Raw genomic sequence first — 18,467 nt, 5'->3', positions numbered from 1 at the left:
ACCCAGACAAAGGTCCTAAGTAAGCAGCATCAAAGAGAATAAAATATTAGCTCATAAAACCAGCCCAAAGGCACTTGCTAGAAAACCCAGGCAATGTATTTTAATATAGGTACTACACTTGCTCCAAGCAAAGCTAGCAGTAATTACTTGCCAAACTATATCTCAGGCTGACAGGTAGATGTAACAAGGCATGCTTCACTTCCTTTTGTCCTAAATGCTGAGTAGTATTAATTTAGCTATCTCCGAATAATTCTATGCCAGTGAGATCATTTACAGTTGCCTCTGGTATGTGTTGCACTGCAATTAACATTAACCTTTTATGTAATTCCAGTTACTTGACCTGCACTGGTTAATATCTTGAATAAATCCTCCTGGTGAAAGGGAAGAACTTGCACAAGTCAACATGCGGTTCATTACAGTGTTATAGCCTTCCAACTGGATTGGAGGAAAAAGTTGTCACACAATGGGGCGGGAGGAAAAAAAAGCCTTAGCCCATCAAACTCAAACTATTTCAAAAAATCCTCCAGAAGAATAAAAGGGCAATGAGCACAGTTTGCAGACATCCCACTTGTACAGTGAATATTGTTGAACCATTTCCTGTTGCCACAGCATGCAGTGGCTGCAGGTTACTATGGTAAGGCATTGTATTATCATGCAGATTATGCAGAGTTATTGCAAGGAACTGCCCAGGAACAGAGCAAATTTTTCACTCGATTGATTCCAGCATTGAAAAGGAAACAAAACCGCTGCATGAATGTGCAGCTGCATTGGCCCAAACCAAACCCACCAGCAGTCCTGAAAACTTGGGAGCCCAATCCTGCTTTCAGTGAATTTAGTGGGAATTTTTCTATTTACTTCAATGGGAGCAGGAGGAGGCCCTTGAACTCCAGGAAATACGTGCAATGTTTTTTAACTACACTGCTTGCTGTAAGGGTTGCATTAACAGTGAAGAAACTGATCAGATGCCCTCCAGTCTGAAAGTACTAATGACAGGAGGAGCCAAAACACAGGTCTGTTCTGAGTGCAGGGACATTCACAACTCTGATAATTCTCAAAAAGATCTGCGGATGGACATATTTATTCTCCAGTTTATTAGCCAGGAAGAACTAGACTCGATAATTCTTTTCCTCTCCCCAGAGAATCAGGAAGATAGGTTTTATACACATTTTGTTATTTAGGATTAATTCACATTCGGTGATTTGAAGTTGAAGACTGCAAAAAGGTAGCGAAATTCTGACTGAACACATTCTTGAAGTTCTGTATTTTTTCCAGAGAAAGCAGAATGGCATAACTTGCAGCCTTACATTTCTAAACACCATTAATCTGATCCTGCCCTGTCTGATTGTTACAGTCACAGATGTGCTGAGAGGTGGTATTTTGCTTTTCATTTCCCAGGCCCAAAGTTTACTATTTTCAGCAGTCTAGTGGCAGCAATGATTTATCACTGAAAGAATCTTTGCATTTCCTTACTTGAAATAAATTACCTGAGGAAAAGTCATCTATTTTTTCCATAGAAGGACTTGAAAATGGAGCTCTGGACAATTATAAAGTTTTGCACATTTTAAATGTGGTTCTCACAATCTGAGGAATGGTTTCCCCATTATTTGTCTTTTACAGAGGAGGCATAAAGTAGACAGTCACATACCACAAAATACTTCAGGATAATAATAAATATATACTTAGCATTCAAACAGGACTCTAAATCTGTAGAGCACCCTAGAAACATTAACTAACCAGAGGCTTCCTTTCCTTCCAGCCCCTTATGCAGGGCAGGGGTTGGTAGTATTGCTAATCTCTCCCCTCTGTACATTGTCTCCTACACCTTTTCTCTAGTGCTCTCTTAATGACTGTAGGAATGACGCATGCGTATCAAGTATATATTGATTTATTCCTAGGGGTGTAGGACTTACCATTCCAAGTCAGACTGTCAGCAGTTGCAAAGTGATGTCTCAAAAGTAGGCAGAGGTGGTACTAACATGTGAAATTATGTTCAGAGACACAGATTTTATAGCTGCATGTAAAGGTGCCTGATAAATCAGGGTAAGCGTTGCTTAACCTGCCATGCCTTCACTGCATACTGTTGCTCCAGGATGCCTATTATGTACTCAGCAGAGGTGGATACTTGATGCTTTAAAGGAAAGGAACAATCCTTTCCCCAGGGCCGCATCAGTGTCGACAACAGTGCTGCTCTTACCATTGTGTGTCAGTAGGATTTCTGGGGTACTATCCCATGGTGCTTTGCACTGCACTAGGTTGCACCGTTCTATGATTCTTTCCAAGTGAATTATGGAGAACCTGTTTCTGGCTATGTCATGGAAATTGTGGGAAAGTATTGGACTATGAGGTCCGCACATGGATTAGTCTGTCTCCTCACTGCAAAGTTGACAGGTTACCATCCCAGTTGAAAATGGGTTTTAGCCGACAGCTGCAGACAAGTCAGCTAGTTGGGATGTAAAGCACCCCTATGGTTGGTGAGAGGTTTTTGTATGAATGGGAGCCACGTTAACTCTGCAGTGAAGATAATCCCTGTGGGTGGCAGAAACGGAGAGCGCTCCCAGGCCAATACACCCCAGCTGCTATGTAATGGAGGCACTCCTCCTTTCTTGATGGTTAAGATTCTGTCTATTTTTAGTAAACATCAGGGACAGGTCACAGGCAATACAAATTCATGGAAGCCCACAACCTGCCCCAAACTTTTACTAAAAATGCCCAGAGGCGAGTGTGGGGGACTAACCATGGGACCACTACTGGAGGAGGGTAGGGCGCTGCTCCGGCCCCAGGGCTGACCGCCGGCCCGCTGCTCCCGCCCAATCACAAATCAGGTTCCCCCTTGTGCTAGACACACTGTACAAACGTAGAACAAAAACATTGACCCTGTCTGAAGTGCTTATTGTATGTGTAGGTCAAGAAACAACAGATGGATACAGACAACTGGGGAGCACAGGAAATAAGATAATACTGGTCAGCATGATAGGCAGTGGGCTCGGCCCTCCAGCAGCCTAAGGGTTGTCAGAGTTTTTGTAGGCACGTCCAGAAATCTGAAATTTGATTGTTCAGATTAAATACAAATTAGTCCTGAAATTGTCCAACCTTTTTAAAATAAATCTAGTGCAGTATTTTACTTTGATCAGCATCTTCAGGCCAGCTAAATCCGCTGGGGAGAAGAATACAGAAGCGGTGTTCTGAATTTACCTCCCATACATTCTAAATTAATGTGTCTGAACAAACCCTGCAGCAAGTTACCGCCCCTCCCCACCCCAGGTCTGTGAGTAGCTTCTGAACTTTTTAAATACTTTTTCCAAACTCCTCCTTCCCTTAAACAGTTTCCAAAAGTTGAGAAAATTAAATTTAAAACATTTGAAAATAGCAGGTTTTCCCCCCAAGCTGCACTTGGCAACACAACTGAATGGATATAGCAGGGAGAAGAGACTGAGCTCTGGTCACTCAACATGGCCTTAGAGACTATACTGCCTATCTTCAAGTCCCAGGGCAATTCCAGCTGTCACGCTAACTTGAAGGTGGTGAGCACAGGAATGGTTCTGCAATTTATAAGTCAGTGAGGCTACAGAAACTCCCCCACAGCAAAAGCCAGAAGGGGTACCTGCGTCCTCTGCAACCTGCTGTCACATCAAAAGATACCAGCTGTTCACTCCTGCACCTCCCTCAGCACAGTAGGCCTGACCTGTTAGGAGCTAATGGAAAGAGCTGCACAAAAAGAAGAAAGCTATTTGCAGCGCACCACAAGAACTTTTACTGGTCCTACAACCTACAGGCCCTATGCTATATATTCTTCAGCATCACCTACCAGGACTGTGCCTGCTAAGACCTCTCATAACACCAAAGATGAGTACTAGTGGGCAATGTTCCCTCTAATTTTTGACAGGCCATGCGCACAAAAAGCTTCTGTGCAAATTTTTGGGCCTGCAGTACTTTGCTGTGTGGGCGGGATTTAGGATCTGCGTGCATGCACACAGCTTAGAGGGAACAGTGCTCGTGGGTGTATGACTGACATTAGAAGTGTGGGTATGTCACAGGCTATCACTTCAGCAGTCCTCTATAGATTACAGTATATACATCTCCCCTCCCCAGGTCCCTGTGCTTTTCAGCAGCATTATGCAATTATGAATTATAATTTTCATAACTACAGTAATTGCATTTACATCTCAAAGTATTTTACATGCTGAAGTTGCACATAAGACATACAGTATCACTGAAATGCAATCACCTCTCGGGCAGAAGGCATCAGGCAGGCAAAGAACAAGTCCAAGGAAGTTTAGTAAGAAGGAAAATATTGGCAAAGACATTGGGACAAACTCGGTTACAAAAGTTGAACAGAATCTTTAATGAAGGAGTTGCATAGAAGAAAAAAACAGCTCCTGCTCACGGTAAGGCTATCCATCTCCTTCAGTTGTACTGTTGCCTATAGCATTCACATCCATGTATCTCCAGCATTGAATCATTAGAATCCAGGAGGTTGGCTGGGGGGAGCTAAAGACAACATTTGTAGCCTTAGGACTGAACAGGAACACTAATATTAACCCACAGGGGAAATCTGGATGCTATCCAACTCAGCATTTGAACTACAAGGCTTGGGCTCCTCTCTGTTCATAGCTGACTATCTAAAAGTTAGTGGTTATGTAGCAATACAAATATTTATATAAATGGTAGCACCCAAAGGCCACCTGGTATTGCACATACAGAAGAGTATCTGTACCTTGAAAGCATTTGACAGCAAGGGGGTGGGAAAGCTCCAGCTGTGAGCCTGAGGCCATGGTTAATTTCATATAGGGAGCCTACCAGCCTCTCTTAATTTCACAGCTCCAACTGTGAGCCTCTTGCTGCAGAGCAGAGCTGTGAAATTGACAAAAAATGACAGCCAATAGCCAATGTAAGTAATGCAACGTCTACATAGATACTGCCTCGCCCGAGACATAAGGGCTACACCTCTTGTGCTGGTAGAGTGATGTTGGTATAGTAGGGCACTTACACGAGTCGGAGCAGATACTACCATAATTAGGTAGATGTAAGCTGCCTTACAATAACCTAACTCTGTAGCGTAGACCAAGCCTAACACTGAGACAGAAAACAGTGGAAGAGGGTGGTAGCAGCAGAAAGATAAAGGATGGTCTTGTGGTTAAGGGACGTAGAACTTTATTTTACTAATTCTTCCAGTTAACATCAGATGCCAACATTTTTGGTTATGGCCACTATTTTGCCTACAGATGTCAGTTCCCCCTGTAAAATAGGGATAATAAAGCTTTCCTACCTGAGGGTAGACATACAGAGAAATTCAGTAATGTTTGTGGGGCACAAAAACTGGAGCTGTGAAGAGAGAATTTTTTTTCTTTTCCCTTCATCAGCTTTGGCCATTACCAGGAAAATTTAGAGCAGAGCTTCAGCATTAACAGTAGGGTGCATGGTGGGTATTTTGCCCCTACAGAACAGTTCTTTTAAGCAGGCATTTGCAGAACCAGCAGGGTCAAACTCTCAGAACCCCTTACAGTTACTATTTCCTGCACCTACCCTTTCAAAATGGAGTCGAAATTAAGGTTGCTGGACAGTCTCTGCTCAGTAATCCTACTGGGGAAAAAAGTGGTTGTAATGCAATCAAGATGTAAGATGACAACTGAGGCAGTGAAGGGTGTTCCACTGGATCAAGTAAATTACAAGGAAAAATCTACTGCATGAAGTTCTTGCTGCAATTTAACTTACATGGGCACTAATTACCATAAAACCTGAGCTATTCAATCTTTGATATATTTATCCTCGTAACACCCATGAGATAGGGCAGTACTATTATCTTAATATTACAGAGGTAATACTGCAATACAGGAAAGCATTGCAATACAGGAAGTGGGACACAGCAAGGACTTGTTAGCCAGTCCCAGAATAGCATCCTAAGCCGACTGGATCTCATAAGAAAAGTCATATTGGGTCAGACCAAAGGTCCATGTAGCCCACTACCATCTTCCAACAGTGGCCAGTGCTAGGTGCCCCAGAGAGAATGAACAGAACAGGTAATCACCAATTGATCCATCCCGTCGCCCATTCCCAGCTTCTGGCAAAACCTTCTAGTATATACATAAGCAACCTCAGTTGCTGTACTGTGTTAAGCACTTTTGGGTCAGCACAATTCAACAGAGGAACACAGTTGGACTGGAGAACTGCCACAGAGGAAGGAGTCCTCTCTGGTAAGAACTTGACCCTGAAATCAACCACCCCTTCTGAGAGCTCAACTTATAACAGGTAAGAATCGTTTTGTAGAAGCTTTCAAGCTCCCGTCTAGGTCCTCCAGTAAAACAGGATACTAGATTTAACATTTAAGGCAAGAAATTCTGCTTTATACATACAGAAAGCCTAAGGGGGCATAAACCCAACTTTTCCCTTTGTCAGGCGATTAACCAAATATTTAAAAATTGTAACCTTCCAAAAGTGATCTGAAAACCTGCTTTTTAAAAAAGGCAGTGAGCAGGGCAAAGGACAGATTTTAGTGGCACAAAAGCAGGATTACAACTGGTTCTCTTGATATATTAAAAGAAGATTGATCAGACACCACTATATTCAATCAACCTGTACAACTGCAACTGGATTATATATTTTCTTGTATCAGTGGCTGATTTAACAGCACAGAGCCTAGATTCAGGTAGTGCTAAGGGCATGGGAATCCCAGCTCTGCGAAATTCATATAATACAGAAACCATTAAGTTACGAGTATTAAGAAGGTCTAACAAATAGTCAAATACCAGTCAATTTCTCCTTACAAGGGCTGGATTCAACTATTATATTTCCAACCTTTTCCCAGACTGAAATGCAGCCGCTCAATTTCAATTTGCCACATTAGAAAAATGAAATCAATTGTTTACCTGTTTTCTAAGTTATGGCAGCAAGAGAAACATGTGCTACTGTAAAACCACCACAAGGTAAGGACAAATAGTTCAGAAACTGGGCGTACAGCAGCAAGATGGCTACGTCACTAGCTTCACAGATCAGGCACAGGCTTCAATGAGAACCACATAAAATATGTTTAATTGGTATGATCCAATTCACTTACACATCCCTCCAAATATGATCCAGTATACTACTCATATCTCCAATTTTTAACAAGCACCCTTATATATTGATATAATTTACACCAGCTTCCCAAAGCTTATTTATTGAAACTTCCACACAGAATTTAGAAGACAACACAGGTCTTTAATGTGACTTTATTCTTTCAGTAAAAAGAAGAGTGAACTTTTATGCGACCAGAGCAGAGGCAGTGGATGACTCGCTGGAAAAAAAAAAAAAAAAAAGAATTATTTCCCTCTCATTTTGGATATTGCCAGTACAGTGGCAACGTCTCAGATAACGGAGCTGCAAAACCAAAAAACAAACCAACCAAACTTTCCTTCAAATGAGCTCTTCTATACTTGACTGGAGCAAAAAACAGCTACAATAGCAGTAATTTTTAACAGTCTAACTAGCTGAATTTAGGCTTTTCAAAATTACAGGAGCTCACTCAGACATCCAAGGAAGGTTAAGCCAACACTAAGGAAAACCTTTCTGGTGGAAACTGCAAATGGTTGAAAAAAATCAATCATCATAGTGAGCAGTCTGACCTGAGCAATGGAAGTGATGTGGGCACTATAGAGAAAAGCAATTACACATTATTAAAAATATATAATTTGAAACAAGGTTGATGAGATTGCAGTTTACATATTATACTGTATAATAAATTAATCTAGCTGATGCTGGTCAATATATCACCCTACAAATTTACTGTATTTTCTAACCTAGCTAAGTCTGTCTATTATTTCAGTCACAGTCCTGCCCCCTGGAATGAGGGTGGGGGACTCAACTCCACAGTCAATTAGCTCTGTGGGACCTCCAGGTTGGAAATGACAAGAGAACAAACACTTACTACTTCCAGTTGGGTGGGAGTACTCTTTTGGTCTTGTAGTAACGAGCCAGCCTGTGAATTCTGCTCTCAATCAGAATCAGACGAAATTTGGCATCTTTATCCTTAAAAAGGAAGATACAATCAAATCAAGAAATTCCCATTATGACATTAAAAGAGATCTATTTACTCTTAAGACAAGCTTTGGTGAAAGGAGAAGTATTTGAGTATTACCCACAGCTATTGTAAAGGGCCACTATCCCCACTTTTGAGTTTAATCCTGCTCTTTGACCCATCAACCAGACTTAAGTAGAAGATAAGCATTTGTGCTAACGACAGGCAAGTCCAAAATTGTTTGTATGGTTTTACAAGCAATAAAAGTCTTAGCTTTATCAGCTGTGCCCTTTACATTTACTCAGATGAAGTAATGGCCAACATTTCCTGAAGCATACTGAAAATCTCTGCTCTGGCTGTGAAGTTACCAGCCATGTAAAGATTAGAATACAAGCTTAACCTTAAGTATCAAAAACTGATCTGTACTTTGTATAACTGCATACAATATTAATTCAAATATTTATAGCAATTTCAGAATAGTATCACAAGGTTCACTTTCAAAATTCAATTCATCTAATAAAAAAGTGAAGCTACAGAGTTGCTATTTATATATTTCAAAAAACAAATGAAGAAAATGCAAATAAAGCTTTATAATCCAACTGATTATCACAACATGTCTAAAATTAGTTCAAAGACTCTTCCAGGTTTAGCGTACTTTTTAAAGAACTTTATCTTGGTAGAAAACTTTTTTTACTCTTTTGCCACACAAAGACCTTGGTCAATGAAAGCTTACCTTTCTGTTTCTCTCAAGATGTTTACGAACAGCAACAGCTTTCTTTATCAAATGGTACAGATCCTCAGGAAGGTCTGGGGCAAGTCCCTTGGACTTAAGGATCCTTAAAATTTTGTTGCCAGTGACAAAACGAACTTGGGCAACACCATGAGAGTCCCTTAGGATTACACCTGAAATTAAAAGTTATATACTTTATACCAGAAAAAACATGCCAACAAGTGCTACTATTATCAAGGCTCACTCAGACATCCAAGGAAGGTTTAGCCAACATTAAGGAAAACCTTTCTGGTGGAAACTGCGAATGGTTGGAAAACAATCATCACAGTGAAACATCTACATTTTACCAGAGCAATAGAACTGCTGGACCACAAAGCACTTTACAAACAACTAATTTAACCTACCTCCCCAGACCAACCGTATTATTCAGAGGGGAGAAAAAAAAAACAATCAAAGCAGACAGACATTAAGGTTTCACATTAAGATACCCAATGTCACCAAGAAGTTTTGGCAAAACTGAGAATTAAACTCAGATAAGAGTTCAGAAAACTTACCGATCTGTGAGGGAGTCAGACCTTTCTTAGCCAGTTTGTAGATCTGTTCCTTTACATCATCAGACGTAAGTTTTAACCACTAGAAAAAAAAATTGATGTGAAGAGGCACAGTGATGAATAAGTGTAGATTACGCAGGAGAAACTACACAGCTAATAGTTTTGAAATGCAATAATAGTCTTAAATATTTATGTGCACTTTCAAGGGGATATCCTTAGCATGTTTCACTAATGGCATGCACAGAACAGTCAGTGCTAATCATCAGAAGCACACATCCACATGATTGCTCTACAATCTTCTCTAGAGGCTGGAAGTAGACTGCTTTGTAGTGCCCAAGAGCACAACGAAACTTGGACAGGCACTACACCGTAACAGAACTGAAAAAAATTATATCACCAGGGAGTTATGACCGAACCCATAGCAGCAGTGCAACTACTATGATCATGTTGTACATGGTGACATGCAAAAAACCATTTCTGGTAAAATTCCAAGTCAGAATTTAATCAGAAATGGTTCTGGTGAGTTAACTGTTAAAAGGCATTCTGTGGTTTGAAGTAAGAGATTGCCTTAGTGAACAGAACACGACCTGACAAAACGTGGAAAACTGAAGTTCCACAACTATCTGATAAGAAAACCTAAAAGGAACTAAATGGACTCAGATTTGTAACAGCAAGGATGTTCCTCTCCAATTGGATCTTCAAATATGGTCTCCAGTAGTTACTTGGTTTTACTGTCTGATTTGTCAAACAAAATCATATGAAAAAGTAATGCAAATCTATAAAGTGAATTTCGCAGTACTGAAATTTAACTGAAGACTTAGAGGATCTCCAACCTAAAAACAGCCAGTTTGCCTTCTCGCTTATCTATCAGTAGAAATTAAGATGGAGAAAAGTTACTCTGTATTTTTAGTTTACTTTGTGCATGGGACAACAATCTCTGTCTAGTAGGTTAATGTTTGTGTAGGTCTTTAACTTAAAAGAGTAAGTTGCAGAGTAACTTTTTTAATAAAAATATATTAAGTTAAATAACTAGCATTTCAAACCTTTTAAGGTTTTCTTGAGGGAAGACTGCCCTGGAAGCAGCACTGCAGCATTCACCTCAATGCTCTATTCATAGCGGAGATCATTCTTAGAGGATGTTCAGGAAAGTCAACTTGAACTAACTGAAGATATGACTAGACAACATTAAACCCCTGTGAGAATGCTCTCTTTCAGAAGTAAAGTAGCCTTAGTTCACTTTAGCTTAATTCACTTAGCCCTGGTCTACACTAGGACTTTAGATCGAATTTAGCAGCGTTAAATCGATTTAAACCTGCACCCGTCCACACAATGAAGCCCTTTATTTCGACTTAAAGGGCTCTTAAAATCGATTTCCTTACTCCACCCCTGACAAGTGGATTAGCGCTTAAATCGACGTTGCCGGCTCGAATTTGGGGTACTGTGGACACAATTCGATGGTATTGGCCTCCGGGAGCTATCCCAGAGTGCTCCATTCTGACCGCTCTGGACAGCGCTCTCAACTCAGATGCACTGGCCAGGTAGACAGGAAAAGAACCGCGAACTTTTGAATCTCATTTCCTGTTTGGCCAGCGTGGCAAGCTGCAGGTGACCTTGCAGAGCTCATCAGCAGAGGTGACCATGATGGAGTCCCAGAATCGCAAAAGAGCTCCAGCATGGACTGAACGGGAGGTACGGGATCTGATCGCTGTTTGGGGAGAGGAATCCGTGCTATCAGAACTCCGTTCCAGTTTTCGAAATGCCAAAACCTTTCTGAAAATCTCCCAGGGCATGAAGGACAGAGGCCATAACAGGGACCCGAAGCAGTGCCGCGTGAAACTGAAGGAGCTGAGGCAAGCCTACCAGAAAACCAGAGAGGCGAACGGCCGCTCTGGGTCAGAGCCCCAAACATGCCGCTTCTATGATGAGCTGCATGCCATTTTAGGGGGTTCAGCCACCACTACCCCAGCCGTGTTGTTTGACTCCTTCAATGGAGATGGAGGCAATACAGAAGTAGGTTTTGGGGACGAAGAAGATGATGAGGAGGAGGTTGTAGATAGCTCACAGCAAGCAAGCGGAGAAACCGGTTTTCCCGACAGCCAGGAACTGTTTCTCACCCTAGACCTGGAGCCAGTACCCCCCGAACCCACCCAAGGCTGCCTCCTGGACTCAGCAGGCGGAGAAGGGACCTCTGGTGAGTGTACCTTTTAAAATGCTATACATGGTTTAAAAGCAAGCATGTGAAAGGATTACTTTGCCCTGGCATTTGCGGTTCTGCCTTTGCAAAAGGTTTCTGGGGAGGGCAGCCTTATTTCGTCCTTCATGGTAGGACACTTTACCACTCCAGGCCAGCAACACGTACTGGGGAATCACTGTAGAACAAAGCATTGCAGTGTATGTTTGCTGGCATTCAACCAAAATCCGTTCACGCGGTGGGAGGAGGCAAAATGCGACCTTGTAACGAAAGCACATGTGCTATGTATGTAATGTTAACTTTCAAGGTTTACCCTGAAAGAGTGTAGCCACTGTTTTATAAAATGTGTCTTTTTAAATACCGCTGTCCCTTTTTTTTTCTCCACCAGCTGCATGTGTTTCAATGATCACAGGATCTTCTCCTTCCCAGAGGCTAGTGAAGCTTAGAAAGAAAAAAAAACGCACTCGCGATGAAATGTTCTCCGAGCTCATGCTGTCCTCCCACACTGACAGAGCACAGACGAATGCGTGGAGGCAAATAATGTCAGAGTGCAGGAAAGCACAAAATGACCGGGAGGAGAGGTGGAGGGCTGAAGAGAGTAAGTGGCGGGCTGAAGAGAGTAAGTGGCGGGCTGAAGACAGGGCTGAAGCTCAAAGGTGGCGGCAGCGTGATGAGAGGAGGCAGGATTCAATGCTGAGGCTGCTGCAGGACCAAACCAGTATGCTCCAGTGTATGGTTGAGCTGCAGCAAAGGCAGCTGGAGCACAGACTGCCACTGCAGCCCCTCTGTAACCAACCGCCCTCCTCCCCAAGTTCCATAGCCTCCACACCCAGACGCCCAAGAACACGGTGGGGAGGCCTCCGGCCAACCAGCCACTCCCCCACAGAGGATTGCCCAAAAAAAAGAAGGCTGTCATTCAATAAATTTTAAAGTTGTAAACTTTTAAAGTGCTGTGCTTAAAGTGCTGTGTGGCATTTTCCTTCCCTCCTCCACCACCCCTCCTGGGATACCTTGGTAGTCATCCCCCTATTTGTGTGATGAATGAATAACGAATGCATGACTGTGAAGCAGCAATGACTTTATTGGCTCTGCAAGCAATGATTAAAGGGAGGAGGGGAGGGTGGTTAGCTTACAGGGAAGTAGAGTGAACCAAGGGGCGGGGGGGTTCATCAAGGAGAAACAAACAGAACTTTTACACCGTAGCCTGGCCAGTCATGAAACTGTTTTTCAAAGCTTCTCTGATGCGTACCGCGCCCTCCTGTGCTCTTCTAACCACCCTGGTGTCTGGCTGCGCGTAACCAGCAGCCAGGCGATTTGCCTCAACCTCCCACCCCGCCATAAACGTCTCCCCCTTACTCTCACAGATATTGTGGAGCACACAGCAAGCAGTAATAACAGTGGGAATATTGGTTTCGCTGAGGTCTAAGCGAGTCAATAAACTGCGCCAGCGCGCCTTTAAACGTCCAAATGCACATTCTACCACCATTCTGCACTTGCTCAGCCTGTAGTTGAACAGCTCCTGACCACTGTCCAGGCTGCCTGTGTACGGCTTCATGAGCCATGGCATTAAGGGGTAGGCTGGGTCCCCAAGGATACATATAGGCATTTCAACATCCCCAACAGTTATTTTCTGGTCTGGGAATAAAGTCCCTTCCTGCAGCTTTTGAAACAGACCAGAGTTCCTGAAGATGCGAGCATCATGCACCTTTCCCGGCCATCCCACGTTGATGTTGGTGAAACGTCCCTTGTGATCCACCAGAGCTTGCAGCACTATTGAAAAGTACCCCTTGCGGTTTATGTACTCGGCGGCTTGGTGCTCCGGTGCCAAGATAGGGATATGGGTTCCATCTATAGCCCCACCACAGTTAGGGAATCCCATTGCAGCAAAGCCATCCACTATGACCTGCACATTTCCCAGGGTCACTACCCTTGATATCAGCAGATCTTTGATTGCGTGGGCTACTTGCATCACAGCAGCCCCCACGGTAGATTTGCCCACTCCAAATTGATTCCCAACTGACCGGTAGCTGTCTGGCGTTGCAAGCTTCCACAGGGCTATCGCCACTCGCTTCTCAACTGTGAGGGCTGCTCTCATCTTGGTATTCATGCGCTTCAGGACAGGGGAAAGCAAGTCACAAAGTTCCATGAAAGTGCCCTTACGCATGCGAAAGTTTCGTAGCCACTGGGAATCGTCCCAGACCTGCAACACTATGCGGTCCCACCAGTCTGTGCTTGTTTCCCGAGCCCAGAATCGGCGTTCCACAGCATGAACCTGCCCCATTAGCACCATGATGCATGCATTGTCAGGGCCCATGCTTTCAGAGAAATCTGTGTCCATGTCCTGATCACTCACGGGACCGCGCTGACGTCGCCTCCTCGCCCGGTATCGCGTTGCCATGTTCTGGTGCTGCATATACTGCTGAATAATGCGTGTGGTGGTTAATGTGCTCCTAATTGCCAAAGTGAGCTGAGCGGGCTCCATGCTTGCCGTGGTATGGCGTCCGCACAGAAAAAAGGCGCGGAACGATTGTCTGCCGTTGCTCTGACGGAGGGAGGGGCGACTGACGACACGGCTTACAGGGTTGGCTTCAGGGAGCTAAAATCAACAAAGGGGGTGCCTGTACATCAAGGAGTATTTCAGGCAGGACTGCACGGAGGGTTCCAATAAGAAATGGTGCACCTAAGTTATCGTTGTTATTGGAACAAGGAGGTTAGCCTGGCCTCTGATTGATACATGGCTAGATTTACCTCGCTGCACCTTCTCTGTGAGTGACTGCAGTGTGACCTAGAGGAATGAGTCCCCTAGACAGGGGAGGAGGCAAATGAGTACAAAACAAATCTGGTCTATTTCTTGTTTTGACCCACTCCATCTATCTTTTACATCTTTGGCTGGCAGCAGACGGTGCAGAAGGACTGCATGCCATCCACATCTCATGGCTGCTTGGCAGAAGATGGTACAGTACGCCTGCTAGCCATCCCCATCTCTTGCCTGCCTGGCAGAAGATGGTGCAATACGACTGCTAGCAATCCTCATCTCTTGCCTGCCTGGCAGAAGATGGTACAGTACGACTGCTAGCAGTCCGTATCGCCTGCCTGCTCACCATAAGACGGTTCAATAGGACTGACTGCAGGACTAAAGAGAATGACCTGGTCAAGTCACTCCAAATTTAGTCCCTGCGCCCATGTCTGCCCAGGCGCTCCCAGCCGACGCGGCCAGGAGCACCTCGGACACGATGAGGACGACTACCAATCGTATTGCACCGTCTGCTGCCAGAAGGCAAGGGGTTGCTGCTACTGTGCAGCAAAGCCGTACCGCGTCTGCCAGCACCCAGGAGACATAGGGTGACGGTTACCTGAGCGGGCTCCATGCTTGCTGTGGTATGGCGTCTGCACAGGTAACTCAGGAAAAAAGGCGCGAAATGATTGTCTGCCCTTGCTTTCACGGGGGGAGGGAGGGAACGGGAGGCTGACGATATGTACCCAGAACCACCCGCGACAATGTTTTAGCCCCATCAGGCATTGGGATCTCAACCCAGAATTCCAATGGGCAGCGGAGACTGCGGGAACTGTGGGATAGCTACCCACAGTGCAACGCTCCGGAAGTCGACGCTTGCCTCGGTACTGTGGAAGCGCTCCGCCGAGTTAATGCACTTAATGCACTTAGAGCATTTACTGTGGGGACACACACACTCGAATTTATAAAACCGATTTCTAAAAAACCGACTTCTATAAATTCGACCTTATTCCGTAGTGTAGACATACCCTTACACAATGAAGCTGAAGTGAAGTAAGGCCACTACATTTCATTAGTGTGCTTTAAATTCACACCTTCAGTTAAAGTTACCTGTGTCCATGTGCAGACATGTCTTTAGGAAGTCACATATTCTCCAAGTACAGTCAATCCCTTCTCTTTGATACTGCCTACAGAAGTTTTGTGAAAGTAATTGGAAAGATATAGAACTGTCCCATAAACTGCAGAGACCACAAACTCTTTCCAAGCAAATGGGGAGCCACTGGGTTATAGGATCTAGTTTTCTATTGACAAGCTCTACAATCTCCAGGACAAAAATTGGTAAGATTTAAACACCAAACTATCTGCACATGCAACTCATGTAAATAAATATCTATATACTACAACCTGTGCTTGACTTTCACTGGGGGCATAAAGCTGCATCCACCAAACTGGAAGCGTGGGTGAAAATCAGATCCTTTAACACTCTACACCTAAGCTCAATCAAACCAATGGTCAAGATGTGAAAGTAAGACGACAAACAAACAAGATGTTTACTTACTGTGGGCACACTTCGTCTATAGGGCAAGGCTGACTGGGACAGGCCCTTCCTGTTGAAAAGAAAGGCATGTGATACTGAGTGGAAAAATTAAAGGGAAAAAAAAATCTTTAAATTTTAAACCTCAGGGCGACACATGCATGGGGCAATCCCCCGGGACTGTAACTTACCACGGTCACTACTGCCGAGCCCAGTCTGTGCATCTGCCTGTATCTATCCACCCTCACCAGCGTGGCCACCCCATGAACTGCTGGGCGCTCCCCACAGCTCCCGGCCCGGCTGCTCTGAGCTAGGGCGAGGTCCTTAACAAGGGCTACTGTGAAACACTGGGGTGCGGGGGGGTGCGGCGTTTACAAGCGACTCTCAGAGGGGGAGGGGCGGGCAGCAGGGCAGGCGCGCGCTGGTTCCTACAGCCGGCCGGTGCCAGCCCCCAAATCCCAGCGCTGCCCTCGGCTGCGAGCGGGGTGCGGGGCCCAGCGCTGCCGCAGAGCCCCACGGGCCGGGGCCGAGCCCGAGCCCGAGCCCGACACGTGCCCCTCGCGCAGGCGGGGCCCGAAACCCGGCCTCAGCCTCGCACAGGGCCAGGCCGGACGCTCCGGCCTCCCTCTGCCCGCCCCATCTCTCCACGCGCCGGGACGCTCCGGCCAGCCCCACTTAGCTAGACACGATCCCCGGCGCCACCGCCGCTTACCCCGGAGCGTGCATGCGACCCATGATGGCGCCGAGCAACGAAAGAAAGACCAGGGGGAGGCGGGGGCTGTGGCTCACCTCTTCCGCCGGAAGGGACGTCAACGCGTAACCCCGCCCTGTCCGCGCGCCGGCCAACCAGAGAGGCGGTCTCCTCACCCATCCCGGGAGGGGGGGGAACTATGGCTCCCAGCATGCACTGCGACAGGAGGAGCCTTCCCAGCGGGCGCTGGGGGCGGGCGAGTGCGGATGAGAAATCCCGGCGTGCCCTGCGCCGCCACTCCGTCACAGGCGGGTCCCGCTGGCCTCCGGCGGCCCGGCGGGCGCCCAGGCCTGCCCCGCGCAGGGGCCAGGAGCGGGCGGGCGGGGCCCAGCCCCACGAGCTCTCACAGCGGCTGGGCCCGGGGGAAGGGGCGCCAGGAACGGCGAGGGGGCCCCGGGGAAAGACCGGGACGTTCCGCTTGGCAGAGAGACGCCGGGCGGGGGAGCGGCCTGAGGCCCGCTTCTAATGGACCCTTCGCAGAGCCGGGGTCGCCGGCGGCAGCCAGCGCCGTGAGCAGGCAGCGGGTGTAAAGCCAAGCCCGGGACCTTCCTCGCCACGCAGCGCGGGCGGGGGAGCGCGGAGCCAGGCGGGCTCGTGGAGGGGGGGGGTCCAGCTGGGCGTTCCCAAGCTGGCCAGAGATGCGACCTCGGGATCGGGGTGGGCCTGGCCCCCTGTCCGGCGCTGGGACGGGCTGGATCCACTCCAGGAGCGCTCCGCTGCTCATTCCCTCCAAAGCGCCTGATGGCAGCCACTGTTGGAAGACCGTACACGGGGCGGATAGACCATTAGTCTGACCCACCCTTGCCTCTCTCATGGTGAGAGGCTGCCCAGCAAGAGCTCCCCTCTGCTTTGCTCAGTACCCATTTTGCTCTATGCTGCTTGTCCAGGCCCCCCTCGAGGCTCAGACTCAAAGGGGGGGGCTATGCCGCCCCGACCCCCCCCCCCCCCCGGCATCAACAGAGATTCCAGTCCTCCAACCAAGGCACGCTGTCTCTAACCCCTGCTAAATGGGGAAGGTAAAAGCCTGGGCACCCACAGCACCTTAGCCTGTGTCAGAGACAGACGGGGCGTGCGCCCACACCTGCTCATGTCACTCTTCACACCATATCCACACTGGACCACAGAGCACTCACCTCTGCAACTCTGGCAAGAGGCAAGAGTTGAGTAAACAGCCAGGGAGGAAACTGACAGCAAGGCTGAGCCCCTGTGCATAAGTAGCCTCCCTAGTCAGAGTAGGCACAGGTGGTGGAAGATATTTTTTTCTTACTGTGATCTGGCAGCACTGCCCATTGTCCTAACCTGCCAAGCAATATAGGCCTTAGCATTAGTCTAGTACCTTAAAAAAATATTGCAGTTTCCTAGTCCCGTTAGTGCTTGATATACCTAAGTGGTTATTTTCTCCTAACATTTCCTCCTGGTGACATTGCCACAGGTGTTGACTAAATTCTTTGAATCTTGCCCTTTCCAACAATTTGGAAATTTCATATGCAAAAGGTTAGAGTATGTGACATGGTTAATTTTTCCTTGCAAGTCAACACACCGAGCACTGCAGTTTATAGTACATTCTACTCCTGCCAGGAAGAAACCCCTTCCTGTCAGCCACAGCACCGGATGGGCCATGCACAACTTACTCTTGTAGCATCCAGCAAGTGTTTTGCTCAGAACATCTGTGCACCATGTTCATCAAGCTGTAGTGCTCTGTTACAGATGGGTAGTGGAGACTGGCAAGCACAGCTGCATCTACACCACTATTTTTTTCCTGTTTACCCCCCAGTCCAAAAATGCATTAGAACTTTAATTCTAACACAATTTTTACTTTAACGCCTGGAGATAAATCCTTGAACATTTTTGTTACAACATTTTGTGTATCTGCTGGAAAGTTGTGATTTAGTCCTACAACTTTAACTACACTAGGATACTTTTAGAAAAAAAGTTGGTGCAGATGTGATTGTAAAGGGAGGAAAATACTAAAAAAAGACAAGACTT

General features: G+C 46.1%; 2 protein-coding genes and 2 non-coding genes across 4 annotated transcripts; 1 reads left to right on the top strand and 3 right to left on the bottom strand.

The window, feature by feature from the left end:
- Positions 1 to 7,173: 7,173 nt before the first annotated feature.
- RPS13 (ribosomal protein S13) lies at positions 7,174 to 16,550 on the bottom strand. The gene is made up of 6 exons (XM_075129370.1): positions 16,443 to 16,550; positions 15,755 to 15,803; positions 9,275 to 9,353; positions 8,724 to 8,893; positions 7,901 to 8,001; positions 7,174 to 7,270 (listed from the first exon to the last, which is right to left on the bottom strand). Exons 1-6 carry the CDS (start codon positions 16,463 to 16,465, stop codon positions 7,237 to 7,239), a joined length of 456 nt encoding a protein of 151 aa, XP_074985471.1. The 5' UTR covers positions 16,466 to 16,550; the 3' UTR covers positions 7,174 to 7,236.
- Positions 7,495 to 7,588, bottom strand: LOC142072651 (small nucleolar RNA SNORD14). Its single transcript, XR_012669160.1, has one exon. It is a non-coding gene; the product is annotated as a small nucleolar RNA SNORD14 (small nucleolar RNA).
- Positions 8,961 to 9,051, bottom strand: LOC142072650 (small nucleolar RNA SNORD14). The gene has a single exon (XR_012669159.1). It is a non-coding gene; the product is annotated as a small nucleolar RNA SNORD14 (small nucleolar RNA).
- Positions 10,892 to 12,401, top strand: LOC142072499 (uncharacterized). The gene is made up of 2 exons (XM_075129369.1): positions 10,892 to 11,462; positions 11,851 to 12,401. Exons 1-2 carry the CDS (start codon positions 10,910 to 10,912, stop codon positions 12,390 to 12,392), a joined length of 1,095 nt encoding a protein of 364 aa, XP_074985470.1. The 5' UTR covers positions 10,892 to 10,909; the 3' UTR covers positions 12,393 to 12,401.
- Positions 16,551 to 18,467: the final 1,917 nt, after the last annotated feature.

The sequence above is a fragment of the Caretta caretta genome, chromosome 6 (assembly GCF_965140235.1).
Source record: "Caretta caretta isolate rCarCar2 chromosome 6, rCarCar1.hap1, whole genome shotgun sequence".
Lineage (NCBI taxonomy): Eukaryota > Metazoa > Chordata > Testudines > Cheloniidae > Caretta > Caretta caretta.
This window is presented reverse-complemented; position numbering and strand designations above follow the sequence as displayed.